Raw genomic sequence first — 24,028 nt, 5'->3', positions numbered from 1 at the left:
GGGGCGGCGCTCTCGCGAGAGCGGCGCGTGGGGCCGCGGCGGCAGGCCCCGCCTTTCCTGGGCGCCATGGGAACGGCGCGCGCGGCGGCGGCGGGGTACCGCGGGGTGAGGGCCGCTCCGCTCCGCTCCGCGCGTTAGGTGCTACGCGGCCGCGGGATTGCGGCCTCCCCGGTCACCCTCCGTTCTGAGCAGGGCAGCGCCCCACCCGCTGGCTGCCGCCCACCCCGCACCCCTGAGAGGGGCTGGGCCGGCTCCCGCCGCCGTTACCGTGCGCCGCTGCTGAGCGCGAGGCCGCCGCCGAGCCCGCCCGCCCGCGTTTCGCGGCCGTTCCCTCCGAGTTGCGCGCTCCCCGCGTGCCTCCGGCTGGCCGCGCCGCTGCGAGGGGGCTGGCGGCACCTCAGCGGGCAGCCCTGCGCAGCGGGACATGCTCAAACCCAGCACGGACCTTGCCTTACCGTGAAGTTTTTTGGCAAGCAGTAATTATCAGTAGAAGACTGGGTAACTGATAATTCATGTCACTGTGCCCTGCTAATTGGTTTCTATTATTGTCTCCTAGGCTTTAGGTAGCATCTGTGAAGATAGAAACTGACTTTCTGACCTGAATTACTAAGCTGTGTCCAGAGCCTTTTTGTGAGGAGCCTTAGCACGAAGATGAGTACCATCAACTCACAGTAAGCTCCTGTTGTCTGCAGCTCCATCCAGCTCTGTCATGCCAGATAGCAGGTCTTTTATATGTTGGGAATGAGTTAAGAACTCAGATCGTCGTTTGTGTTTTCCCTCAGCTCCTTATGCTCATCATACTTGCTTCCATATATATGTAGATTACTCGTGCAAAGAGAGGAATTTAATGTTTGTTCACCAAGTATTTTTAAAGGCAGAAAACATTCAAACGATTCTTTAGTTTTTCACTAGATGCTTCAGAGAGATGGTCGCAGCCCTTTTATTAGAGTAGGCTGGTTGGGATAACCACATCTTCAGACTGGTTAGTTTGGTGAAGTGCTGTTTGCAATAAAAGTGGTGAAATGTTTTGAGAATATTACAGGAATGATGGAGTTTTATAAAAAAAATCTGTGCATTTAATGTCTTTGGACAGAACAGCCATTTAATGACTTTGGACAGAACAGTTTACCTTAATAAAGTTTGGGTTGAAATTCTTAAGTATATTGCTGTCTAACACGGATATTCCTGTCTGATTTAGGGATGATGAAGATACGTTTAAAATACTCATTGCTACTGATATTCACCTTGGCTATTTGGAGAAGGATCCAGTGCGTGGAAATGATACGTTTGTAACTTTAAATGAAATTCTGGACCACGCTCAAAAAAATGAAGTAAGTATTGTTTTTTGGGAAGTGAAGGGGTGAGACTGGAAAATACATTCCAACCTGCCAGAAGCTATTAAGCAGAGTCCTGGTGTAATCTTCAGTAATATCTAAGTAACTCAGAAAATAGAAAAAAACATGAGAAACCTTTAAAGTGTTGAGTCTCTGACACAAGCAGCTCCAGTGCCTGCACGATCAGCAGTGGAGCGCTCCAGCACCGTGCACAGGGAGGTTTTGGGAACCAGGAGAACCACCAAGGAGCAGGGGAAACTTTGTCACTCTTTATGACTAACCAAAAGGAGGTTGTAGCAAGGTGGGTGTCGGTCTCTTCTCCTAAGCAACAGACAATAGGACAAGAGGAAATAGCCTCAAGTTGTACCAGGGGAGGCTTAGATTGGATAATAAGAAAAATTTCTTCACTGAAATGATTGTCAGACATTGGAACAGGCTGCCTAGGGAAGTGACTGAGTCACCAACCTTGGAGGTATTTAAAAGGCATGTAGATGTGGTGCTTAGAGACATGGTTTAGTGGTGGATTTGGCAGTGCCAGGCTAACAGTTGGACTCAGTAATCTTAAAGGTCCTTTCCAACCTCAATGATTCTGTGATAATATTCTATGATTATGTTTTTAAGGATTGAATGTTTCTTAGTCAAATTATTTGTAATTTTTATGAAGGTGAATTTTTTTTCCTAATGCTTTTTGAAAACCTAAATATATACAAGAAACTGCAACTAGTAACTTCTCCAAGTAATGTGGTGATAGCTACTGATTTCTTCCCACTAGATGCCACAGCAATCAAAAGATAATGTATCTCTTCGTGCCTGTCAAAGAAAATATTCAAGAGCCAATCTGGAGACCATTATTAAAACACTGGTATTTTTTTTCAAGTGTCAGTTGTTTTCTCCTATAGCTCTTCATAAACGGGTCTTTTTGGGTTTTGTTTTGTTTTAATGAATAATATAACTAATGTTTATTTGATGAGGAAATCAAATAACATGTCTGCAACTACCAACTCATTTTACCTCAAGGTCCAGATAGGAGAAGATACGTGGAAGTCCTTAGAAGAAATAATTTCATTTCCTTAGAAGTCTTTCAAGACAATACAAAATGTTGTATTAAAATAATAGTGCTTTTTGTTACATACAGGTGGACTTTGTTTTATTAGGTGGGGACCTTTTTCATGACAACAAACCGTCCAGGAAAACAGTACATGCTTGTGTGGAGTCACTAAGAAAATATTGCATGGGCGATCGTCCTGTTCAGTTTGAAATTTTGAGTGATCAGGCAGTTAATTTTCATTATAGCAAGTAAGTGTTCCTATAAATTATGGTGTAAGGTTTGGTTTGCATATTGGGTGAATATGTTGTGATCTTTATGATTAATATCCTCTGTGACTGGAACCTTGAAGTTTTAGCCCTGTTTGTTTGGGACAGTTTACAGGATGACTTCACCTATCATGTTTTATAATTTTAAGTCTATAAAAGAATGCACGCAATTTTTCAGAAACTTCTGAATGTGTTGTGCCATTTGATACATTTATGTAATGTATGGTTTCTGTCCTGGAAGTACCGTGCAAGTAAACCAATTGACATGAATTGCTGTGGTAAAATCAGCAGAGGTCTTTGTGTGTAATGAAAGATTGCACAGCCCAGTCCGATGCTCTTGCACATACCACATGATGTGTTGTACAATTGTTTTCATAGGCTTGCTCTAAAAAAAATGGGATCTTTTTGCTATTCTGTTCCCAGTGGGAAGCGCCATTCCAGGCCATGAGTAAGAATCTTCTTACATTGTGCAGCTTAAGCTTATTCATAGCCACTTAGTGCTCATTTCATTGCTGTTATGATGTGTTTGTGAGGATGTTAATTTGAAGAGAATATTTGGAATTATCCACAAATTTGCAGATATGGTTTAACTTCTTTTCCTCTTTTTTTTCAGGTTTCCATGGGTGAATTATCAGGATAGAAATCTCAACATTTCTATTCCAATTTTTAGTATTCATGGCAATCATGATGATCCCACAGGGGTAATTGCTATCATAATTGTACTATACTGTTATGTTACAAAAATAATGTAGAAATAGAGACTTACATAGAAATACAGTTCTTTGAGAACAGTCTAGTTTTAGTCAGTTGCTCCACTCTTCATGTAAATATTTTGTGTATCTTTAGGAATTCTGTTAATTAGTGACAAGTGTGACATTAAAAAAGAGAAATGGAAAGAAGTTAAAGGATCCATATGAACTATGTTTAAATTCTTAATTTACATAGAATTCTGTCACTGAGAACAGAATAATTTTTCATGCCAAGAAAGGGCAGCCTTTCAGAAAGTTTCTAAAACAAATTCTATCTGTAGAGTCTGAAAGCTTTTTTCTTAAAGACGGGGAATTTTGATACTTTGACTTGGGCATATGCAATTGGTATGCATCTTATATTTTCAAGGCAGATAACCTATTAATGGTGAAATGCTAGTTTAAAAATCAGCATCTAAAAGAAAGCAGGAAAATGACATTTAGAAAACAGCAAAGTGCGTGTATTGAATTAATAATTTTGCTTTTGTATCAGAAAGAAGTGTATCATGGAGATAAGTGTTTTAACAACAGAGGTTCAATTTTGGACCTATTACAAAGTAGTAGTTAACTTAACCAGATAACCTTCTGTAGTAGTTTAGAGATTGGCTGTTTGTTTTGTTTTTTTTGTTTTGTTTTTCTGAATGATTTGATGTATAATTTCATGTTGTTCAAATGAAGCAAGACTTATAAGGAAAAGGGATTTGCTTCTGTACCTGTGAGTACCAAAAAAAAGCTAGTACATGTGGCAGGGTTTTTCAACTGCAGAAGTTACTTAAGGAAAGATATTCTTTCTTCCTATTGCGACTGTTTCACTCACACTTTAAAGACTAAATGTTCTGGTCAAAGTTTTTATATTTGTTTCTTAATATTTTCTACAGGCAGATGCACTGTGTGCATTGGATATTTTAAGCTGTGCAGGATTGTTGAATCACTTTGGACGTTCAACTTCTGTGGAGAAAATAGATATTAGTCCTATTTTATTGCGTAAGGGTAGAACAAAAATTGCTCTGTATGGTTTGGGTAAGTGTTAGTCTGCTGGACTGTTCATGTATTACTGAAGCTCAACAGGTCTAAATTAAGTTGGAACATATAGTGCTGCAGCAAACATGAAGGTCTAAGGAATGCTAAATTAAAGTGTATCAATTCTGTGACAGTGTCAGGTTTCTCCTGCTGTGTTGTCACTGGCAGACAGGTTTTTTTCTTTGCCTTTTTTTTTTTAATTTGAAAAAAAAATCCCTCAATAACTTTTTTTCTATACTTTTGTTGGTCTTGAATGAACCCTGCTTAAGATAGGCATGTATGGTGCCTGTGTATCAAGTCAGGACAATCACACTCTTAATAAAGTATTGTGTATTAAGCTTACTTCTTCCTATTTAGGTAAAACTTAAACACTATGTTCAAGTACCATTTTAGTTACATTTAAAAACATAAACTATCTGAGCAGAAACCTAATGTCTGGCATGTTTGTCCGAAGTGGTTCATAAGTAACATCTGTCACAGGTAACTTCAGTTTCTTTAAAGAAACTTACGAAGAGTTTAATGGTGTTCTGTGGTGGGTTTTCAGCTTCAGTTTGTCCCTTCCTATTTTCTCCTTCACCTTCCTCTCTTCTTACTTAGAATAGTTATGTTTGACTGCTTTTTGTCTTGAGTAGTTAACTATTAAGACCTTAATTTTTCCCCCTTATTTTATGTCCACTCACGAGTGCTTAAACACTTACTTCCAAGCAACTTTTATAGCTGTAAGTTAAGTCCTCGTTGGCCATGATTTTACGTTTGCTAGATGTTCTAAGGATTAGTAGTGAGGATTCTAATACCACAATATAAAAGTTTTCAAAAAGCATTTGATTTTTTAATACCCAAAATCATTATTGGGAAATGCAACAGCTTTCTAAAGTACAGGTGTTGCTTCATGAAAATGTTAATGAGATGTTTCTTTGAATTTGTGCCAGGGTTATGTACCTTCTTGACTTTCTCTGATTTAGAGAGCACTTGTTCTTATACAAAATATGTAAACTCCATATGGGATTTTATTGAAATGTGTCATGAACCCTGGGTATGGATGGTTTGGGTTTGTTTTTTTCCGTGTTAAAAATATGTTGTGGTTTAACTGCAGACAGCAACTCAGTACCACACAGCTGCTTGCTCACTCCTGCAATGGTGGGTTGGGGAGAGAATCAGAAGAGTAAAATGTGAGAAAACTTGTGGGTTGAGATAAAGACAGTTCAACAGATAAATCAAAAGCTGTACGCATAAGCAGAGCAAAACAAGGAATTCATTCACCACTTCCCACGGGCAGGCAGTGCTCAGCTGTCTTCAGGAAAGCAGGGCTCCATCGCGCGTAACAGTCACTTGGGAAGACAAATGCCGTCACTCTGAACATCCCTCCCTTCCTCCTTCCCCCAGCTTTATGTGCTGACCGTAATGCCTCATGGTTTGGGCTATCCCTTGGGTCAGTTGGGGTCAGCTGTCCGGTTGTGTTTCCTCCCAACTCCTTGTGCACCCCAGCCTCCTAGCTGGTGGGATGGTGTGAGAAGCAGAAGAGGCCTTGACTCTATAAGCACTGCTCAGCAATAACTAAAATATCCCTGTATTTATCACCACTGTTTTCAGCATAAATCCAAAACATAGCCACATACTAGCTACTGTGAAGAAAATTAACTCTATCCCAACCAAAACCAGCACAAAACATCAAGGAAAGAGTCGGTGACAAACAGTTCAGAAGTACTGCAGACTTTTTCCTGCTTTGTGGGAAAGCACAGGCTTTGCAGAATTCATGTTTTATTTCTTGTTTTATAGAGAATGCCAAAGTATGTTTAAGAACTCAGTTTCTACTCAGTAATATCTAGTTTTAGACTCCACCTTACAACAAAATATACTTTGTCAAGAAGAAACAAAGCACCTCTTCTAATATTTTGAATTCTACCCATAGTCAGTTGCTTGGCATAGAAAGCCAGCAAGAGGTCTCAATTCAGATGTAGTTAATGAAACTGCTTTTAGCAGTTGTTTAAAGGTAGATTTCATGTTAAAATGTCTTTGTTTTCAGAAGTCTGTCTAGTAAAATAGCCAATTTATACTTTGATCTGTTCAAATTCATAATCATGCCTCAGACTCCTTAGGTCATGAAAATGAAGATTGGCCTTGCCACAGAGTTGTATTCTTCATGCTCTTTTTAATAGAGTTGCTAATAAAATTGCTCTAAAATAAAGAGTTGGTTTACTACCCAAACGTTGATGTAATGTTTTGTTTTGTCCACTCCAGGAGCTATTCCAGATGAGAGGTTGTATCGTATGTTTGTCAATAAACAAGTAACCATGCTAAGACCAAGGGAGGATGAAGATAGTTGGTTTAACTTGTTTGTGATTCATCAAAATAGGTAACAGTATTGAATGAATTATGGTGACTTTTAAACTGTTGAAGTGTTACTTCATTAAACTGCCTTGAAAAGGATAGGTGAGAAAGCCAGATATGCTAGTTGGTGCTTCTTGTGAGTAGCTGGTTTCTTAAGATTCTCCCAAATAAAAGCATTGTTTTGTGGCTCCTTTTATGAAGAATCAAAATGTTTAAATAAATGAGTTAAGAATGTTGGGAAATCTCTTCCCAAACTCTTACAGTTAGGGGAAGTGAAGGATTTGTAGTGTAATATGTATGTAATTGCCTTGTCTGCTTGTTAGAGGTGAAAGAGCATTAAAGTTTATATTTTATTTTCTATCCTTGTTTGAACCATAATTTCACAGGTACCGTATCTTTCCTTGTACTGCTATACTTTACAGTTCATCTTGAATAGGATAGGTAGCATGTGTTCCCTCTGCCTACACACTTCTCCCAGCAGTGGTAGTAGGAATAGGCAAAGTTCTTTTCCAAATCCTTTTTTTACAATTTTTTTTGAGTAAGAGTGCAATCCTTGAGTGCAAGTAACGATGAGGCAGAAGTAAACAAACACAGCTCAGATAACGCTGTGTACTGATCTCTGTCCAGCAGGCTGAAGGAGCTCACTCCTCCTCCATCTCCTCTATCTTCTGGGAATGGTTGGAGTGTGTCCCATGTCTGTTTTAATTCAGTGGGTTTTATCCCACCATTGAAAAAAAAAAAAAAAAAAGGCCATGAGGTACTATAAAGCATTCATATGGAAAAAACCCTAAAGTCTTGCAAGCCAAGTAAGAAGGGAGATCCAAATAAAAGGAGGGAAGCAGAAAAGAACGGGCTGCATAAGTTGCCTTTTTGTTTAACCAAAGACTTTAAACAATTGTATAAGGAATAAATGTGGAGAGTATCTGATATGAAATGTACATCAGATATATTTGCTGGAGTTTCTGTATCACTTCAAATCACACTGATGTTTTTTCCCTCCTTCACTCCCCCATTGCCCACTCATGACTGTACACATTCCAATTATTTTTCTCTTTTCTTGAACAGGAGCAAACATGGAGCTACAAACTACATTCCAGAGCAGTTTTTAGATGATTTTATAAATCTTGTTGTGTGGGGTCATGAACATGAGTGCAAAATAGCTCCATCCCAAAATGAACAGCAAAATTTCTATGTTTCTCAGCCAGGAAGTTCAGTGGTAACATCTCTGTCCCCTGGAGAAGCTGTGAAGAAGTATGTGATCTTTTCTTTTTGTTCTTGATTATTGCTTGTGTAAAAGCTCTCATGTGTTGCATTGAGAAAGGAAAAACACTTATATTAAGTATGAAAGGACTTGTATTATAGTGTGGATTAGCTTCAGTGTATAAATAACAAATGAAGTATATGGAATCAGCACCTAGAATAACTTTTGCTTTACTCAGGTAAGTTCCATTTGCTTCAAATGTTAGGTTTAATCCTAAGAGGAGTAACACCCTGATAAATTGGAATACAAGGAACTGTGTACACGTGCTTGTGCATAGAACAAGCACAGCCTAAATATAATTGAATTGAAGTTTGGCAGGGCTAACCCTGAAGTATAGATCCAAGAACTTCCTATAGCTTTTCAACATTTGTCCCTGAAAATTAAACATTAATTTAAAACAAATACTGTAGTTCTAAGTTTATCTTCTAGTAAGTTATCTTTCTCCTTCTAGACACATTGGTTTGCTGCATGTTAAAGGGAAAAAAATGAAAATGCAGAAGATTGCTCTAGAGACAGTGCGAACTTTCCATATGGAGGATGTTGTTCTAGCTGATCATCCAGATCTTTTTAATCCTGACAATCCTAAAGTAACTCAGGCAATACAAGCATTCTGCATGGAAAAGGTAACTTGTAATGCTAACAGTATATGGATAACAGTGTATGGACAGGGAATGAAATCTGACTGGTTTTGAGACTAGAAGATGAGAAATCTTGTGTCTTGCCCCGTATTACTGGAGACAAGCTTAGGCAGTGTTTCCCTAGGAAGCTAATTGCATGACATTCACTGCAGCCTTGGGTTCCAGATGCATTGACTGGGATGACCTATTAAACTAGGCTGGAACAGCTTTATGGTGGTCTGTATCATCTTTGTACAAAAACTTCCGCCTAAGAGCAGGGCAGTGTTGGATGTACACTTTGAAATCAGCATAAATACATGCACCTAAACCCCAAGAGCTGGGCTGTGCAGTGTGAAGTGGCAGAAGTAGCTAACCAGGTTTATTAATAGCTCTTGGTTCTTAGGTGTGTAGAAGTCGCTGCTTTTTCCTGGAACTAGAAATTTAGCAAAGGGTAATGGCTATAAAGTAAAATAGTATGAATGATCAGTGATGTAGAATCTGCTGGAATATGCTATATTTGAAAGATAAGAGGTTCATTATGACTTTTTTCTCATTCATTCTTACAGTTTTTGGCTGGATACTGGTACATATGTGTGTTCAGGAATGAGAGCATATCCTATAATTATTTATTTTATAGCTCCCCCCTGCAGCTGAATGTATTTTAAGTTATACTTGAAGGGCTCGGGCATTTGTAAGAGAACAAAGTGGAACTGAATTTCTAATTCTGCTTCACAGGTTGAATCGATGCTGGACAATGCAGAAAGAGAACGCTTGGGAAATCCACGCCAGCCAGAGAAGCCTCTCATAAGATTACGAGTGAGAAATTGTTCAGCTTTGATTACTTTGTTTAGAAAGCCCACTGTGAAAAGTTTCAAAGCAAAGTCATGGTTTTTGTATAAGCACATAATATATAAAATTTCTTAGTGTGTACAGGCAAATATAAATTGACTTCATACCGTGATTCTATTTACCTGTGGTGGAACTAGTATTCTGTGGTAAAGGATGAGATTGATCATAAGTGTACTTATAACTGTACTTATGTACTTACCACTGCTGGTCTAAGGGCATCAATAGTGGCTATTTACAGAGTTTTTCTTAAGACATATTATCCTGTGCTTGTTCCCAACCTAATTTATGGAAACTTTCCTGAAAACTAGTAAATGAAACAAGTTAGGAACAAGTTATGAATCTGGGCTGTTATTAGCTATTCTGTTAATATTATTATTAGTTATTATTATCCATTAACTATTCTGCATAGTATGGTAAAGCATTCATTATAGGTTGACTTATTTTTTACTTTAATTTTTCCTTTGCAGGGTAACAAACTCGATTTGTGTGGTTTCTATATTTCTGTTTATTTCATATTTAAATTGTTTCCTCTCTTAGGTTGATTATGCAGGTGGCTTTGAACCATTCAGTGTCCATCGTTTTAGCCAGAAGTACATGGATAGGGTGGCTAACCCAAAAGACATCATATACTTTTTCAGGCATCGTGAACAAAAGGAGAAAAATGGTAATTATAAAGGAAGGAATCATTGACTTGCCTTGGTTTTCATTCTTATTCCTTTATTTTGTTACCTAGGATTTGCAGATGTTTGGTGTCTGCCGTCTAACATGTTATGGGAAGAGTAAAGATGCATAGTCTTATTTAAGTGTATATATTGCACGAGTGTTTCTGTTCTATTTCTGGGTTTGTCTAAAATTCTGTTATTCAGCACAGCATCTTCTGACAGTTGTTCATAAATAATTCCCTTTTCTTTGGCCTCAAGCCTTACTGAGTTGCTTACAGTAATTCACATAGCCCCATACCAGACTGAGGTACTTCATGGCTCTGTGATACTTACCGTGAAAGTCATTGAACATCTCAGTCCAGAGACTTCTCAGAATGAGGTGGTTGGTTTGGGGTATTCTGCAGGAAAAGAGATGGGTGTTGTGCCTTTGTTTTCTAATACTATTGCTGTAGTAATTAATTTTTTTATACCGAAAATAGTAATGGAGGGGATGGTTTTGAGAGATGTTTGTATATTTAAAAAAAAAAAAAAAAAAAAAGGTCTGAATGTACCACAGCATTTTGTTTGCCCTAATTAATCATGTGTGTGAGATGCTCTGGGCTAGTATGTTCCAGGTATGTCTCTATTCAAGCATTTGGGCAAAACAAATAATAGCTGTTACTATTGTAGCATTTCTCATTGTGCCTAGAATTTTTAATAAATGGTTAATAGATGTTGCCCAAATACTGGATTTGTAATAGTCACTAATGAAGACACAGCTTGCTCAAGAACATACTGTGCTAAAGAACTGTTAGTATTTCACATTAGTGTGTTGTAAGTACTCCAATTCCATTGACAGTTTTTACTCACACTGTCGGTTTTATAAAGTTCAAAACATCATGTTTCATGAATAAAAACTGCTTTTAGTGAGTTTTTTTTAATTATGCTGTATTGATCTCGTTTTATTTTGCTTTGTTGTTTTTTTACTAGTTGTGTAATCTCATTAACATTTTCAGAATACAAGATAGCTCCCGCATCTGTCACCATGTTTCATCAATATGTTTTAATTTTCATACTTAACGTGCATCTCGGTTTCAGGAAAGGAGTGCTAAAAGAATACTATGGTTCTTTGCATTGCTTTATTAGATATCCATTAATACAAGATAGGTGGCTAATAAAGCAGTCAGAATTTTTAGTACAATTCAGTACAGGTGATATGAGAACTTCATGAGTTCAGAAGTTGTTTCTTTTGTTATAGCTGCTTATATAACAAGGCTAACAAAAGAGTGTTTTGGTTTTGCATGTGGCAGATGTCTGGAAGCAGTCTGTAGTCATTATATTACTTTGTTGTAACCTCAGCTGATGATCCCTTTCATTCTTCTGTCGTTCCTACCTTACTGCCCAAGAATGGGGGGGCAGCCTTAATGAGCTATGAACATTCTGTGCTGAAAATTAGTCAACCTGCTTTGAAGGAAAATTTATTCTTTAGTAATGGAGTTACTTATAAAAACCGTTGTGCTTTGATGGGTCTTTTTGTTTTCTTCCATTTGTGATCTTCTACAGTTCAGTTACAATAACCTTCAGGACAAAAATTTCAATTCATAATTCCAGATATTTGGTAGTTAAAAGTACATTTTGTATCTGCTAGAAGTGGAGTTGTCTTGTACAATTATTGCATCCGTTATGTTTACCTGTGTTTCCAGACAGTAGCTCTACAGTTAGAACAAAAAACCTTTACATATAAAACAGACCACACATCTTAAGAAGCCTATCTTAACCTTTTTTCCTGCTACTTTCAGTGGAATGATAATAATTAAAAGTTGGAAAAGTGGGTGACTCTGCCACTGTGCTTTTCTCTTCTAGACAACGATCTTAATTTTGGAAAACTGGTTACCAGACCTGCTCCCGAGGGGATGACACTGAGGGTGGAAGACCTTGTAAAGCAATATTTTCAGACAGCAGAGAAGGTATCTCTCTACCTCTTATGATTTTTTGTTTTAATGGAATATAATCTTTTTATCTTTGTTGCCTTTCTTAATGGAACTAGTGTGCCCTGAAAAGACTGACATTCACCAAGAAGTGAATTTATTTTCTACATAACTGTATATGAATTCCTGTATGGAGTGTATGTCTTTGGTTAACAAGTAACCGTTGTTTATAGGTTGGATAGGTTATGTGAACACATGTTGGGTTGAGAACATTATGATAACTCTTCATGTGAATTTGCAGTGTCTGTCCTGTACTAAATGTGTCATGTTCTTATGGGAGGAAAATGTGAGGCAGCATGCTCTTGAGTGAGAAGCTACTTTAATTTACTATAGGGTCAATGTGAGACTGTACCGTTTACTGTTACTAGCTGACTTGGAGTAACTTGTTACTTTGCAGTATATTGGTGTCCTCAGACAGTGCAATTCCACATTATATTTAAAGCAGATCAGGGAGAAGGAAGAGAGGCCCCCTATAGTTTGCTTTCTCTCCACCTTTTTATTAAACCTGATTTACTTCCTTTTCCCAACACTAAGGCAGTGATGTCTCAGAGATAAAAAATAATAACCAGCGAGTCAGATGCTCAAATGCTTGATATAGATGATCAAGCCTAACACTCGGAACCTATTTCAGAACATGCTTTATAGAAAGTCATTAGTGCAAGCATTCCTGAGGTAAAGATCCCACAGGTTATATCATCTTGCCTAACCTTTGATAGATGTTAGTGTCAGTATTAGGGTGGCATAAATCATGCCCTGGAAAGGCTGTTTGCCTTCTGAATATGATAGGGAACCCAGGGTAACTAGTGCAGAAGTAGGTATTTCCTCAAATGTATGCCATGCCTCAATCCTGTGGGGAGGGCTAGCAGTGTCAAAGACAGGGCATTATGTTATTCTATGAAAAGGTAATTTTGCTTTTAATCTCTTTTCCTCCCCTATTCTACTAAGTTGTCCCTGTTACACCAGCTTCCCAACTTGTCTGTATGTTCTCGTACAAACAGGTCAGTTACTGGTCCCTGCCTTTGAGGCATGCTTCAGTAGCTCAATATCTGTGAAAACTTGAAAGAATCCACTGATGTTCTGGGAAGGCTTGTGGTAGGGGAATAATACATTTTAAGCTAACACTGGTAATGAAAGGAGGTGGGGGGGGAAGGGGAAGTATATTGTGTCCTAATATAATGATGGAGATCTTAAATGTTGTGTTAAGATAGCTTGTACTTCAGGCTTTTAGACACTTGATCTTGTCTGATAAGGGGAAAAAAAAAGAGTCCTTGGACCACGAGGTGTCACGGGGCTGTAGCTGAATGTTCAAAAAATGTTATAGAGAAAATGTCTAACAAGTACCAGACTCCATTTAGTTCCAGTGTCTCTGGTAAACTGAGGCCCAGGAATTAAAATCACTGCTGTTTGTCTCTTATTTTTTTTTTCCTTTGAAAGAAAGCTTAAGTGCTGAAAGTCAACATGGACATTCTGCATCATTACAATCAGTCACTCTTTTGAGAAGCTTATGTTATTTTTTTGTAAACTTCATGTTTTGTAATAGCTGTAAAACTTCTTCCTCTACACAGCATTATTTCAGGAAAGGCTTTATGCTTCCAATGCAACCCTCAAAACAGTTCCTAAAGGACGTCTGGAAGGATCAAAAATCAATAATAAGGATATATAATGCTTATTACTGAGAAATTATCTGTGCTGTAGTTTACAGACAGAAGAGGCTGCTGCTATTTAAACATTACTATCCATATGGGGATTTCATTCTCAGAATGTCTCACTGTATTGGGAACGGGGGTAGCAAAGACAATGGCTACAAAACACCACCAGTAGTGTCTACTACCTTTACTAGTTAGTGTCTGTAGTAATATCTTAATGTAGTATATCTTGATGAATTATCATCTCACTTCATGAACGTCTGAGAACTATTGGTATTTACAGAATTGCATTTCAGTAGAGTAGACTTCTTAATAGCTCTTACTGCTTCATAATAATAATTTGCCCTGCTATGTAACTGCTATTTTTTAATGTTAGCTTTTTACAGTAAAACTAAATAATTTAGCATCTATAACAATTCAGGGCTTGTTTTTAATAGCGCTTTTATGTCTCTGTGAGTTGATTTTAACTTTAGTTTAAAAAAAGGAGGGGAACTAGGAAAGAATACAGTTTACTTTCTCTCAGCACTGCATTTCAGACAAGTTATTTTAGGTATGACTAGCACTGTAGTTTATTTACTGTTTAGGAAACTTTTATAAGTCTGGAAATATTATATGATGATTTATTATTTTATGCTAATTAATATGTTTGCTTATTGCTGTGCTTTTCTCTGATTGAAATCTTCAATGCATGTTAATGTTTTTGGAACCAACTTAATGTAATATTTATCTGAAACAACAGGAATACTACTCGCTTTCTTTGATGACAGATACTTCTTAACAAAATGTTTTCCCCAATTATAAAGAAAGTACAGCTTTCACTTCTAACTGAAAGAGGAATGGGAGAAGCAGTGCAGGAATTTGTGGACAAAGAGGAGAAAGATGCCATAGAAGAATTGGTGAAATTTCAACTAGAAAAAACACAGAGGTTTCTTAAGGAGCGTCGCACCGATGCAGAGGAAGAAAAAATAGATGAGGAGGTAATATCCTGTTAATTCCTTAGGAGAAGTCAAGAAAGATAGTAGAAAAAAGAGTGTTCAAACCTGGTTTAATAGATTTGTCTCTGTGTGAAGCATGTGTAACACTCACCTCTGGTAATTTTATGGAATTAATAAATACGGTGATGAAGTTTCAAATACATAGTTTAAAAGCTTGTACTGAAGGTGGGATTTAGGTATGCTTAAATGGATTCTCACTTTATTTGCACATGCATGCATAGAAAGATCTGCCACTCATATATATATATATATAGTTCTACATTATATGTAGTCTACTGTGAGAAAGATGGTAGATATAATCTCTTAGCTTTTTCATATTGGTTTAGGGAGGAGTACAAGAACAGGGCAAGCGTAAAGGAAACTTAGCCTTCAGGTGCTCTACTGGCTTCTAACTGCTTGCAGCTCAGGGTTTCCCAGAGACAAACGGGGTTTATGTGTATCTATTAACCCTTAATAGGCTTCTCTGCCAACTTGTTGAGCTTCCATAAGAGCCCATGTATTCACTTGTAATATTAAAGCATTGTATGACAAATTGTTCTGCATCTTCACTGGGCATGGTGTAAAGAATAATTTAATGGGGGAGGAAGGTTGCACCTACCTATTTTCTTGATGATGCCTTTAATTCATGAGGGGTTGAAAGACAGTATAAACAATTGGTGCCTGTAGGCTTTCTGTGCCTCTTTGGGCGTATTTTTTGTCTGTATTTTGGACTAATACCTTCTTTCCCTCTCACCCGTCATATGTTCTTCCATACTTGACAAGTTGAGCTTTCTTAGTTGTATGTGTATTGCAATGTTTGTCTCAATATCGTTGTTGTCTGTCTTGCTTCTTCATCTCTACCCTTTCTTTTCCAGTTACTCCTATTTCAGTGTCCCTTACTGTCAAATTACACATGCTCTCCTCTTGAACATAGTATCTCCTACTTTTCATCATGTCCCAGGCTTTGATGTACCTCCAGTTATTAATAGAATGCAAGATTCTTAAACAGCAGGACAGTATGAAAAGGCTCTAAAAAAACTGTTCAGTTGTTTTTGTGCTCTTCTTCACCTCTCACATGAACCTGACTTAAAAATTCAGGGATCAAGACTTCTCACTGTATTTTGATTATGGTATGAAATAAACTGTTATTTTGATAGGAGCTCTTATTTATTCAGGTGCGAAAATTCAGGGAAAGTAGAAAAAAGAACACCGAAGAAGAGGATGAGGAAGTTCGTGAGGTAACTCCTTTGAATTTTGAACATAGGCTGAAGAATGGAATGCTGACTTCTGCCTATAAATGAAGTCACTTAGCAATACTTCAACATTGTCCTTACCAAAAAGTGCCTGTCCGCCTAGGGAAGATTACTGTAAGTCTTTTTTAAATTGTCCTTGGTGTAATATGTGCCCAAGCTACTGCTTGGTTTGGCTTTTGAGATCTCTTTCTTGTGCAAATTTGTGAACCTGACTGTTCAGTTGTTCTTGCTTTGAACTGGGGTTAGACCAGGCAGGTGACCTTCGGAGATCTGTCAGCTTAAACTGTTTATGATCCCATTGTGGATGGACTGTATTGAGTGGTATTATTGGAACAAATCGGTATTATTTGTAAACCTTTAGGTACTATTGTCCTCATCAGCAATCTTAGATTTTAGAGTCTTATATCTCCCAAAGATTCATATCTAAATCATGTATATCTTTCCAAAGGGAATTGCCAACCACTGGCAGCATTGATGTTTCTTTATCTTTGCAAGATATGTGGGACTGGAATGAAATTTTGAGAAAAAGGAAATCTGGATTGAGATTCAGTTCTCCTAATCTGAGATATCTCCACATGAACTAGTTGTCTTAGGCACCCACTGTCATCAGTGAAGATCAAGCCAATGGAGCTCAGAAGGTGCTTCCTCTGAGCAGATGTACATAGCTGACATAGGATGACCTGAACAGTTCACTGAACTCCACTGACAATGTATCATATTAACTAGCTTCATTCTGTTATCAAGAGCTTAGCTCAATTTATGTAGTCAGTCTCACCTCTGTGTCTGGCAAGATCATGGAGCAGATCCTCCTGGAAACTGTGCCAGAGTACATGGAAAATAAGAAGGTGATTGGTGACAGCCAACATGGCTTCACTAAGGGCAAATTGTGCCTGACAAATTTGGTGGCCTTCTATGACGGGGTTACAGTGCTGGTGGATAAGGGAAGAGAAACTGATGTCATCTACTTGGACCTGTACAAGGCATTTGACATTGGATAGACCAGTCAGTGGAGAAGGAATTGGCTGGATGGTTGCACTCAGAGAGTTGCGGTCAACAGCTCGATGTCCAAGTGGAGAGCAGTGACAAGTGGCATTCCTCGAGGGTCAGTATTGGGACTGGCGCTGTTTAACATCTTTGTTGGTGACATGGACAGTGGGAGTGAGTGCACCCTTGGCATTTGCCGACAACACCAACCCGTGTGGTGTGGTCAACATACTGGAGGGCAGGGATGCCATCGAGAGGGACCTTGACAGGCTGGAGAGGTGGGCCTGTGTGAACCTCATGAAGTTCAGCAAGGCCAAGTGTGAGGTTCTGCACATGGCTCAAGGCAATCCCAAGCACAAATATAGGCTGGGTAATGAGTGGATTGAGAGCTGCCCTGCAGAGAACGACTTGGGGTTTCTGGTGGATGGAAAACTGACTGTGAGCCAACAATGTGCATTCAGAGCCCAGACAGTCAACCGTGTCCTGGGCTGCACCAAGAGAAATGTGGCCAGCAGGTCGAGGGAGGTGATTCTCCCCCTCTACTCTGCTCTTGTGAGACCCCCCTGCAGTGCTGTGTCCAGCTCTGGGGCCCCCAACATAAGGACATGAACCTGCTCACACGGGTCCAGAGGAAGCAACAAAGATGGTCAGGGGACTGGAGCACCTGCCCTGTGTGGACAGGCTGAGAGAGTTGGGGTCGTTCATCATGGAGAAGAGAAGGCTCCAGGGAGACCTTAGAGCTGCCTTCCAGTACTTAAAAGGGAGCTAAAGATGAGGAGGGACTCTTTATCAGGAAGGTTAGTGGTAGGATAAGGGGCAATGGTTTTAAACTGAAAGAGGGTAGATTTAGATTAGATATAAGGGAGAAATTCTTCCCTGTGAGGGTGGTGAGACACTGTCACAGGTTGCCCAGAGCAGCTGTGGCTGCCCCCTCGCTAGAAGGGTTCAAGGTCAGGTTGGACGGGGCTGGGAGCAACCTGGGCTGGTGGAAGGTGTCCCTGCCCATGGCAGGGTTTGGAACTAGATGATCTTTAAGGTCCCTTCCAACTAAAACCATTCTATAATTCTATGATATGTACACATCTAAATTAAATAGACTAAATATTGTCCCTGCTTTTTGACAGACTTCCTTGCCTTCCATAACACTGTGGATTTGGGTCTTCTAAGCTTCAGTGGTTTAGAACTATACATCACAACTAGGATTTAGCAATGGTGCATTTCATCATTCAAGATTCTTTTTCCTATACCACTTATACTGTTCCATTTCAGGCAATGACCAGAGCTAGAGCCCACAGATCTGAGGATGCAGTTCTTATTGCAGCCTCCAGTGATGAAGAACTCATGGATATGGGGATGAAAGGCACTGGTGATTCAGATGATGGCCTTCCTGCAACACTGAGCAGAGGAAGGGGTTACACGAGAGGTAGGGGAAGAGGTACAAGAGGACAAAATTCAACAGCAAGAGGTTCATCTCGAAGGGGAAGAGGTAAGAAAAACTTCACATTCTTTGTATTGCAGTTACTGGCTTTTTTTTTTTTTTTTTTTCCTTTAAAAGGCAACTCTCTTTTGATGTTTTCATCAAGTGGAAATCTGTTGCTTAAGGACTCCTACTGGAAAAAAAATTCTTTGCAAATATTTTTGTTATCATATTACATACAGTTGACTGCCTTACAAGGCTTAAGTTGTGACTTTTTCACAGGGCGATTAAAAAAATATCTTGCTTCCCAGCTATGGAAACATAGTAGACTTTTCAAAGATGCATTATTGGGCAGGTCTGTGCAATGAAGTGCATGGATAAACCTTTGTTACTGCTAAAGGTGATGTATTTGGTCAGTATAGGGTGGGGGTCATACAGATTGCCTCTGTCCTAACACAAGAGACTTCATTCTTTCTAGTGACTGAGAAAATTGGGAGTAATTCCTAAGCAAAATTAACTAAATAGCTCCTTGTCTATGTGTGATCTGTGCACTTTACAGTGATAGCGGTACTTCCATTACATATATGTGTGAGTATAAAAAGAAAAGATGAAGTCTTGCAGTAATATATTCCCGTGAGTTGTCTCATTAATATGACCAAAAGATCTAAGAGCAGGATGATTTTAAAGTGTTTCTATGAGCCTCTGCTCCAACACTGTTGTGATCCCATCAGAGCAGGGGTGTGGGGTGTGTGTGTGTGTGTGTGTGTGTGTGTGTGTGTAGCTTTGAACACTTGACCCAGAGCAGTTCTGCACGTAAGGAGGGCTTTGATTCAAGGAGGAAGGAGAAGGAGTAAAGAGGTACTGTAAGTTTTTAAGTGAATTCATACTCAGTAATGATAGGCTAAAGGGGGAAAAAAATTTCTAATGAACATATTTGCATGTTGTTTATTATCCCTACAGGAAGCACTAGCCAAGAGTCAGCTACTAGCAGCAAAACCTACAAACCTGTATCTGTGCCTGCCAAGAATATGTCTATCGTGGATGGTAGGCATTTGATCTGTCCATTACTCTAATCTGCTCTCTCAGATTGCAATGAAGGTGTTTATCTAGTGATTAAGTGCCTTAACTGTCTTTATTTCTATTAGTCCAATTCAGCTGTGAGAGATTCTTTTGGTTCTAATGCAATAGATTAATTAAGAGTGATGAGAGAAAGAAAAATGGAGGGGAAAAAAGAAGTGAACCCCTGCTGTCATGGAGTAAAATTAAATGTGTCAGATATTTCTGACTATAACTGGAAATAGGGAACATCTTACTGTATGCAGTTCCTTAAGGGATAAGCATAGAACAACTGTGACTTAATAGTATCTATTTTATGTGGAATATTCTTCAGTGGATAAAAAGTTTAAACTTGACTGATGTTTGCAAGTCAGTAAGCTTTAATGCAAATCCATTTAGTCTTACATTGTAGCAAGTTTTAGGAATGCCAGATTTTACTAGGGAAGAGAAACTTATCTGTACTTTAAGCCATATATGTGAGAGTAGCTCATCGTTGCTACAGAGGACAGGCTCTGAGGAAACGGCATAGGTAATCTGAATATTAAAGAAAAATATACTGATCACAAATCTGTACAGGAATACCCACAAAATACCCAAAGGTGTAGAGCAAGTTTTAAATTAAGCAGCAAATTACCTCAAGTTTAAATTGGTCAGCAAATAACCTAAAATACTGCAGAGAACTCAATTTTAGCAGATGTGTTGATGTCTAAACTGTTAGACATTTTTCTCTTCCTCTTAACCAAAGTTACTGAAGGTTTTTCAGCCAGATGGGGAAGCACCCTGCTGCTACACAGAGGGTTAGATCTCTGGGTTGTCAGACTCTAGCAAAGGCTTCATTTATGTTTTGGTTTGGGGGGGTTTGCTTGTTTGTTTTACAGGATATTTTGGAGAGGAAATGCATGCTAAGTAGGTCTTAAATAAAAAGAATGATATAACTTTGCATTTTATTGTGTGAGCACTTTAAAAATATTACATTTGTTTTATTCTAGCCTTTAGGTCTTTGAAACCAGAGACCTCCTTGAATTCATCTAAATCATACTCTGAGGTAAGAAGCATCTTGTATGAGTGAAGTTGTGCTGCCTTTTGCTGTCTTCTGATTTGAAAAATAAATATAACGTCAAAACATTAGTCTAAACCAGCAGATGTTCCCAAGCTATCAGTTCCAGCAGAAAGTTTCTGCATGTTAATTTGTAGACCTTTTGTACCCTTTTTTGGTATGGTGTTTGTCTGAGAAAAACAAAGACTGTGTTTTATTTGTGACCATAGTCTGAGATACATTGTGTATTTACATGAGTATTTGGGGGGTTTCTGCAAGATTAAAAATCTGAAGAGCAAAACTTCTGCTGTATTTGCACATTGTACAGTTCTAGCCTGGAGCCCTGTCAAGTGTATATTATAACTAAGTATTTAGTTGGAAAAAAACCCAAAGTTTCTATGCTGTAGTACTGTAGTATTATACACTACAGCTCTGTAAGACTAAATTATGTGGAAAAGCTTTATAAATTATATATTTTTTTCAGGATATTATAGATGATTCTGATCTAGAAGATACTTCTTTTGTTCCTTCTTCCAGAGTAAATCAGAGGTCAGTATGTTTACTTCATAAATGCTACAATGACTGCCTTACTTCTGCTAGGCAATCAGCAGAGCCCAGGGATCTGATCCACTACCTGAAAAAACAGATTTTTAAAAAAGTCATAGCACTACTTAGAAAATGTATATGCATTTTTACCCATTAATGTGGATGATTTTTCTATGACAATAAATTGGTCTACTGATTGAGATAAGCTAGGTCAGAGCTTTAGAGTTAAAGTTAGTTTGAGAATTTGCATTGTTCTTCTTATTGTAATTTCTATTCGTTCTTAATCTCTGTATTGGTGTTCCACATCTAAGTTGAAGGGAAAGTTCTTGGAATGTCTGGTTGTTGAGCACACGCTGATTTTTTTCTCTTTGTATGTTTCAAGGTTGTCAACTACATCTTCACTTAGTAAAAGAGGTTCACAAAGCCAAACATCTAGAGGAGTGGATTTTGAGTCAGATGAGGTGTGGTATCTAGTGGTCTTTTTTTCTTTTATTTTGTGTAAGTTTCTATAGCTTACTATTTTACAGCTATTTGAATAAAGCATTCCAGAGTAAAACTGAATTTATTTTTTTTCACTAGGAGGGGTAGATTATTGCAACCAGCTTTAATTAGAGTATATGCATAATGATCAAAAATAAGGCTAGAAGGGACCTCAGGAAAATATCTAGTCCTTTTTCCCTTCAGTTCTTAATTAGCTAATTGTAATTCCTGAAATGTGTGGGAAAAGTTATTTTTCCTGGAGAAGAAAGTAATCGTAATCTCTTCTAGTGCTTGGCTAGGTCTTTTCATTTTTTTATGTATTTTATTCTTGTAAAAAGGAAGAAATTTATTTTTTTTTTTGCATTTTAAAATGGCTATTTTCCAGGGCACTTTATTGTTTTATTGTTGCAAATTGTGTAAATACAGTTTTAAAAAAATTAAAGCACTATCTTCAAGTTTAAGATTTCTGTTCTTGCAGTATATATTTGAACTGCTGAGGAATGGTTTCTTCCCTAGTTAAAACAGAACTTTATTCAGAGTTTTGCACTGAACAGAATACACGTTATACTGTCAAGCACTGTGCAGTTTGTTTTCACAGACTGTCGTGGGTGGTCAGGATCCTAGCCTTAGCAATGTCAGGTGTTGGCCACTTCAGAGAAGATGTTATATTTTGTGCCTTTTCTCCACTGTGCTATCCCTTCTTGTACCTGAAATACAAAACTACATGTTTGCTTGAACATGCAAAAAGAAACAGTATTTTTGATTCATGCAAATCTCCGTAAATTAAGATGTATGATATGTATATGGACATAACTTTATTGAGCTATGTGCTGCTCATAAAGATAACATTTTCCTGGGTCATGGCTGAAATATAGATTGTTCCTCATTTCAAAGTAACTGTTCTGATCATATTGCTGTAAACTCAGTTTCAGTTCCCTGCACGTCTGATGTCTGCACTCTTAAATCAATGGATAGTCTCTTTCATATCAAAACCAGAAAAAGCACCAGAAAACATGGAATAATGGGGCCAGGCTTTCTAGTTTAATCTGAAGTTGACTTTTTATGACTCGGGATGCATGCTAGTTCTAGTAATGCATATCTGTTTTTAAATTGCAGGATGAATTTGATCCTTTCAAAAGCACTGCAACATCAAGAAGAACAAAGTGATTTCTGGCTCACTATACAAGAGAAACCATGAAAGTTAGTGAAGAAAATGGAAAGCAGTTTGCAAGGCATTCTCTGTATGACTTTTCTCTGTAAATGATGGCTTGCCTTCAATTTTCACTTTTCTGAAATGTTTTCGGTTTGGGGTTTTTTTAAGTGGCACCAAACTTGGTATAATTTGGGTGTCATGTTGCTTGATGCATTAGACTAGAGCGTCTAATATTCTGAAGTACTACCTGAAACTGCAAGTTCTTTCCAAAACTTCTAAAAGCCTGTTTTCTTTCTGGGATGATAAGATAGATAAGTCAGATCTTTTCTATAAAACTCCATCTCCTGGGCTTGAATTTTGTAAAGGAGTAAATTTATAGTAGTATGCAAGTATGGATATGGACATGGACTCCATCAGTGTCATGAAACTTGTACTTATTTTCAATTTTCTACGGATACAGTTGAAAAATCTGAAGAGTAATAGTTTGACCCAAAAATACAGTTTTCAGTATTGAAGCTGGAAGATGTTCTAATACCTTCAACTCTACTAGGAGAACTAAACCCACTATTCCACTGTTATTAAATGTCATAGTATACAGGAATGAATTCTGCTCTGTAATTCAAGAAGTGCCAAAGACTTCAGATTGAATTGCATTGTCAACTTTTACCCTGTAAATAAGATGTAAGGGCTAGGACCTTACAGCTTCACAAGGAATGCTGCTTGAAGAATAAAGCGGTTGAGCCAGTAATGGGCAGGACCTTGCCTCTTACCTTTTACTTAGTTGATAGCTGTGCTGAGTTTACCCTGGCTGGATGCCAGGTGCCCACCAAAGCCTCTCACTCCCCCTCCTCAACTGAGCAGGGAAGAGAAAATATAACAAAAGGCTCATGGGTTGAGATAACGACAGGGAGAGATCATTCACCGGGTACCGTTAAGGGCAAAACAGATTCGACTTGGGGGAAAAATTCATTTAATTTATTACTGATCCAATCAGAGTAGGATAATGAGAAATAAAAACTAAATCTTAAAACACCTTCCCCCCCCCTACCCCTCCCTTCTTCCCAGGCTTAACTTCACTCCTGACTTCTCTACCTCTTCCTCACCAGTGGCACGGCAGGACGGGGAATGGGGGTTGTGGTCAGTTCATCACACGCTATCTCTACCACTCCTTCCTCTTCTTCCCCTGCCCCAGTGTGGGGTCCCTCCCACGGCAGACACTTCCACAAACTTCTGCAACATGAGCCCTTTGCACAGGGTGCAGTCCTTCACAAACTGCTCCAGCGTGGGTCCCTCCCACGGGGTCACAAGTCCTGCCAGCAAACCTGCTCCAGCGTGGGCTCCTCTCTCCATGGGTCCACAGGTCCTGCCAGCAGCCTGCTCCAGTG

The 24,028-nt window shown here is 38.5% G+C and overlaps 1 protein-coding gene across 3 annotated transcripts; it reads left to right on the top strand.

Moving 5' to 3' along the window:
- The first annotated feature begins 4 nt into the window (after window positions 1–4).
- On the top strand, window positions 5–23,391 carry MRE11 (MRE11 homolog, double strand break repair nuclease). Of its 3 annotated transcripts, none has more exons than XM_032990871.2 (20): window positions 5–105; window positions 557–671; window positions 1,199–1,331; window positions 2,470–2,630; window positions 3,262–3,349; window positions 4,273–4,414; window positions 6,653–6,767; window positions 7,808–7,993; window positions 8,455–8,626; window positions 9,356–9,436; window positions 10,007–10,133; window positions 11,974–12,077; window positions 14,548–14,721; window positions 15,894–15,956; window positions 18,225–18,441; window positions 19,333–19,416; window positions 20,418–20,473; window positions 20,949–21,013; window positions 21,393–21,471; window positions 22,607–23,391. In XM_032990871.2, exons 2-20 carry the CDS (start codon window positions 652–654, stop codon window positions 22,655–22,657), a joined length of 2,118 nt encoding a protein of 705 aa, XP_032846762.2. In that variant the 5' UTR covers window positions 5–105; window positions 557–651; the 3' UTR covers window positions 22,658–23,391. The 3 variants fall into 3 exon arrangements, with proteins under 3 accessions (XP_032846762.2, XP_032846763.2, XP_032846764.2); XM_032990872.2 differs by lacking the exon at window positions 5–105 and adding an exon at window positions 135–476; XM_032990873.2 differs by lacking the exons at window positions 5–105; window positions 557–671 and having other exon boundaries at window positions 1,220–1,331; window positions 2,489–2,630.
- Window positions 23,392–24,028: the final 637 nt, after the last annotated feature.

The sequence above is a fragment of the Tyto alba genome, unplaced genomic scaffold (assembly GCF_018691265.1).
Source record: "Tyto alba isolate M040663 unplaced genomic scaffold, T.alba_DEE_v4.0 Super-Scaffold_2, whole genome shotgun sequence".
Taxonomy (NCBI): domain Eukaryota; kingdom Metazoa; phylum Chordata; class Aves; order Strigiformes; family Tytonidae; genus Tyto; species Tyto alba.
Note: the sequence above shows the minus strand (reverse complement) of the source record. Positions and strands in the feature narration are given on the sequence as shown.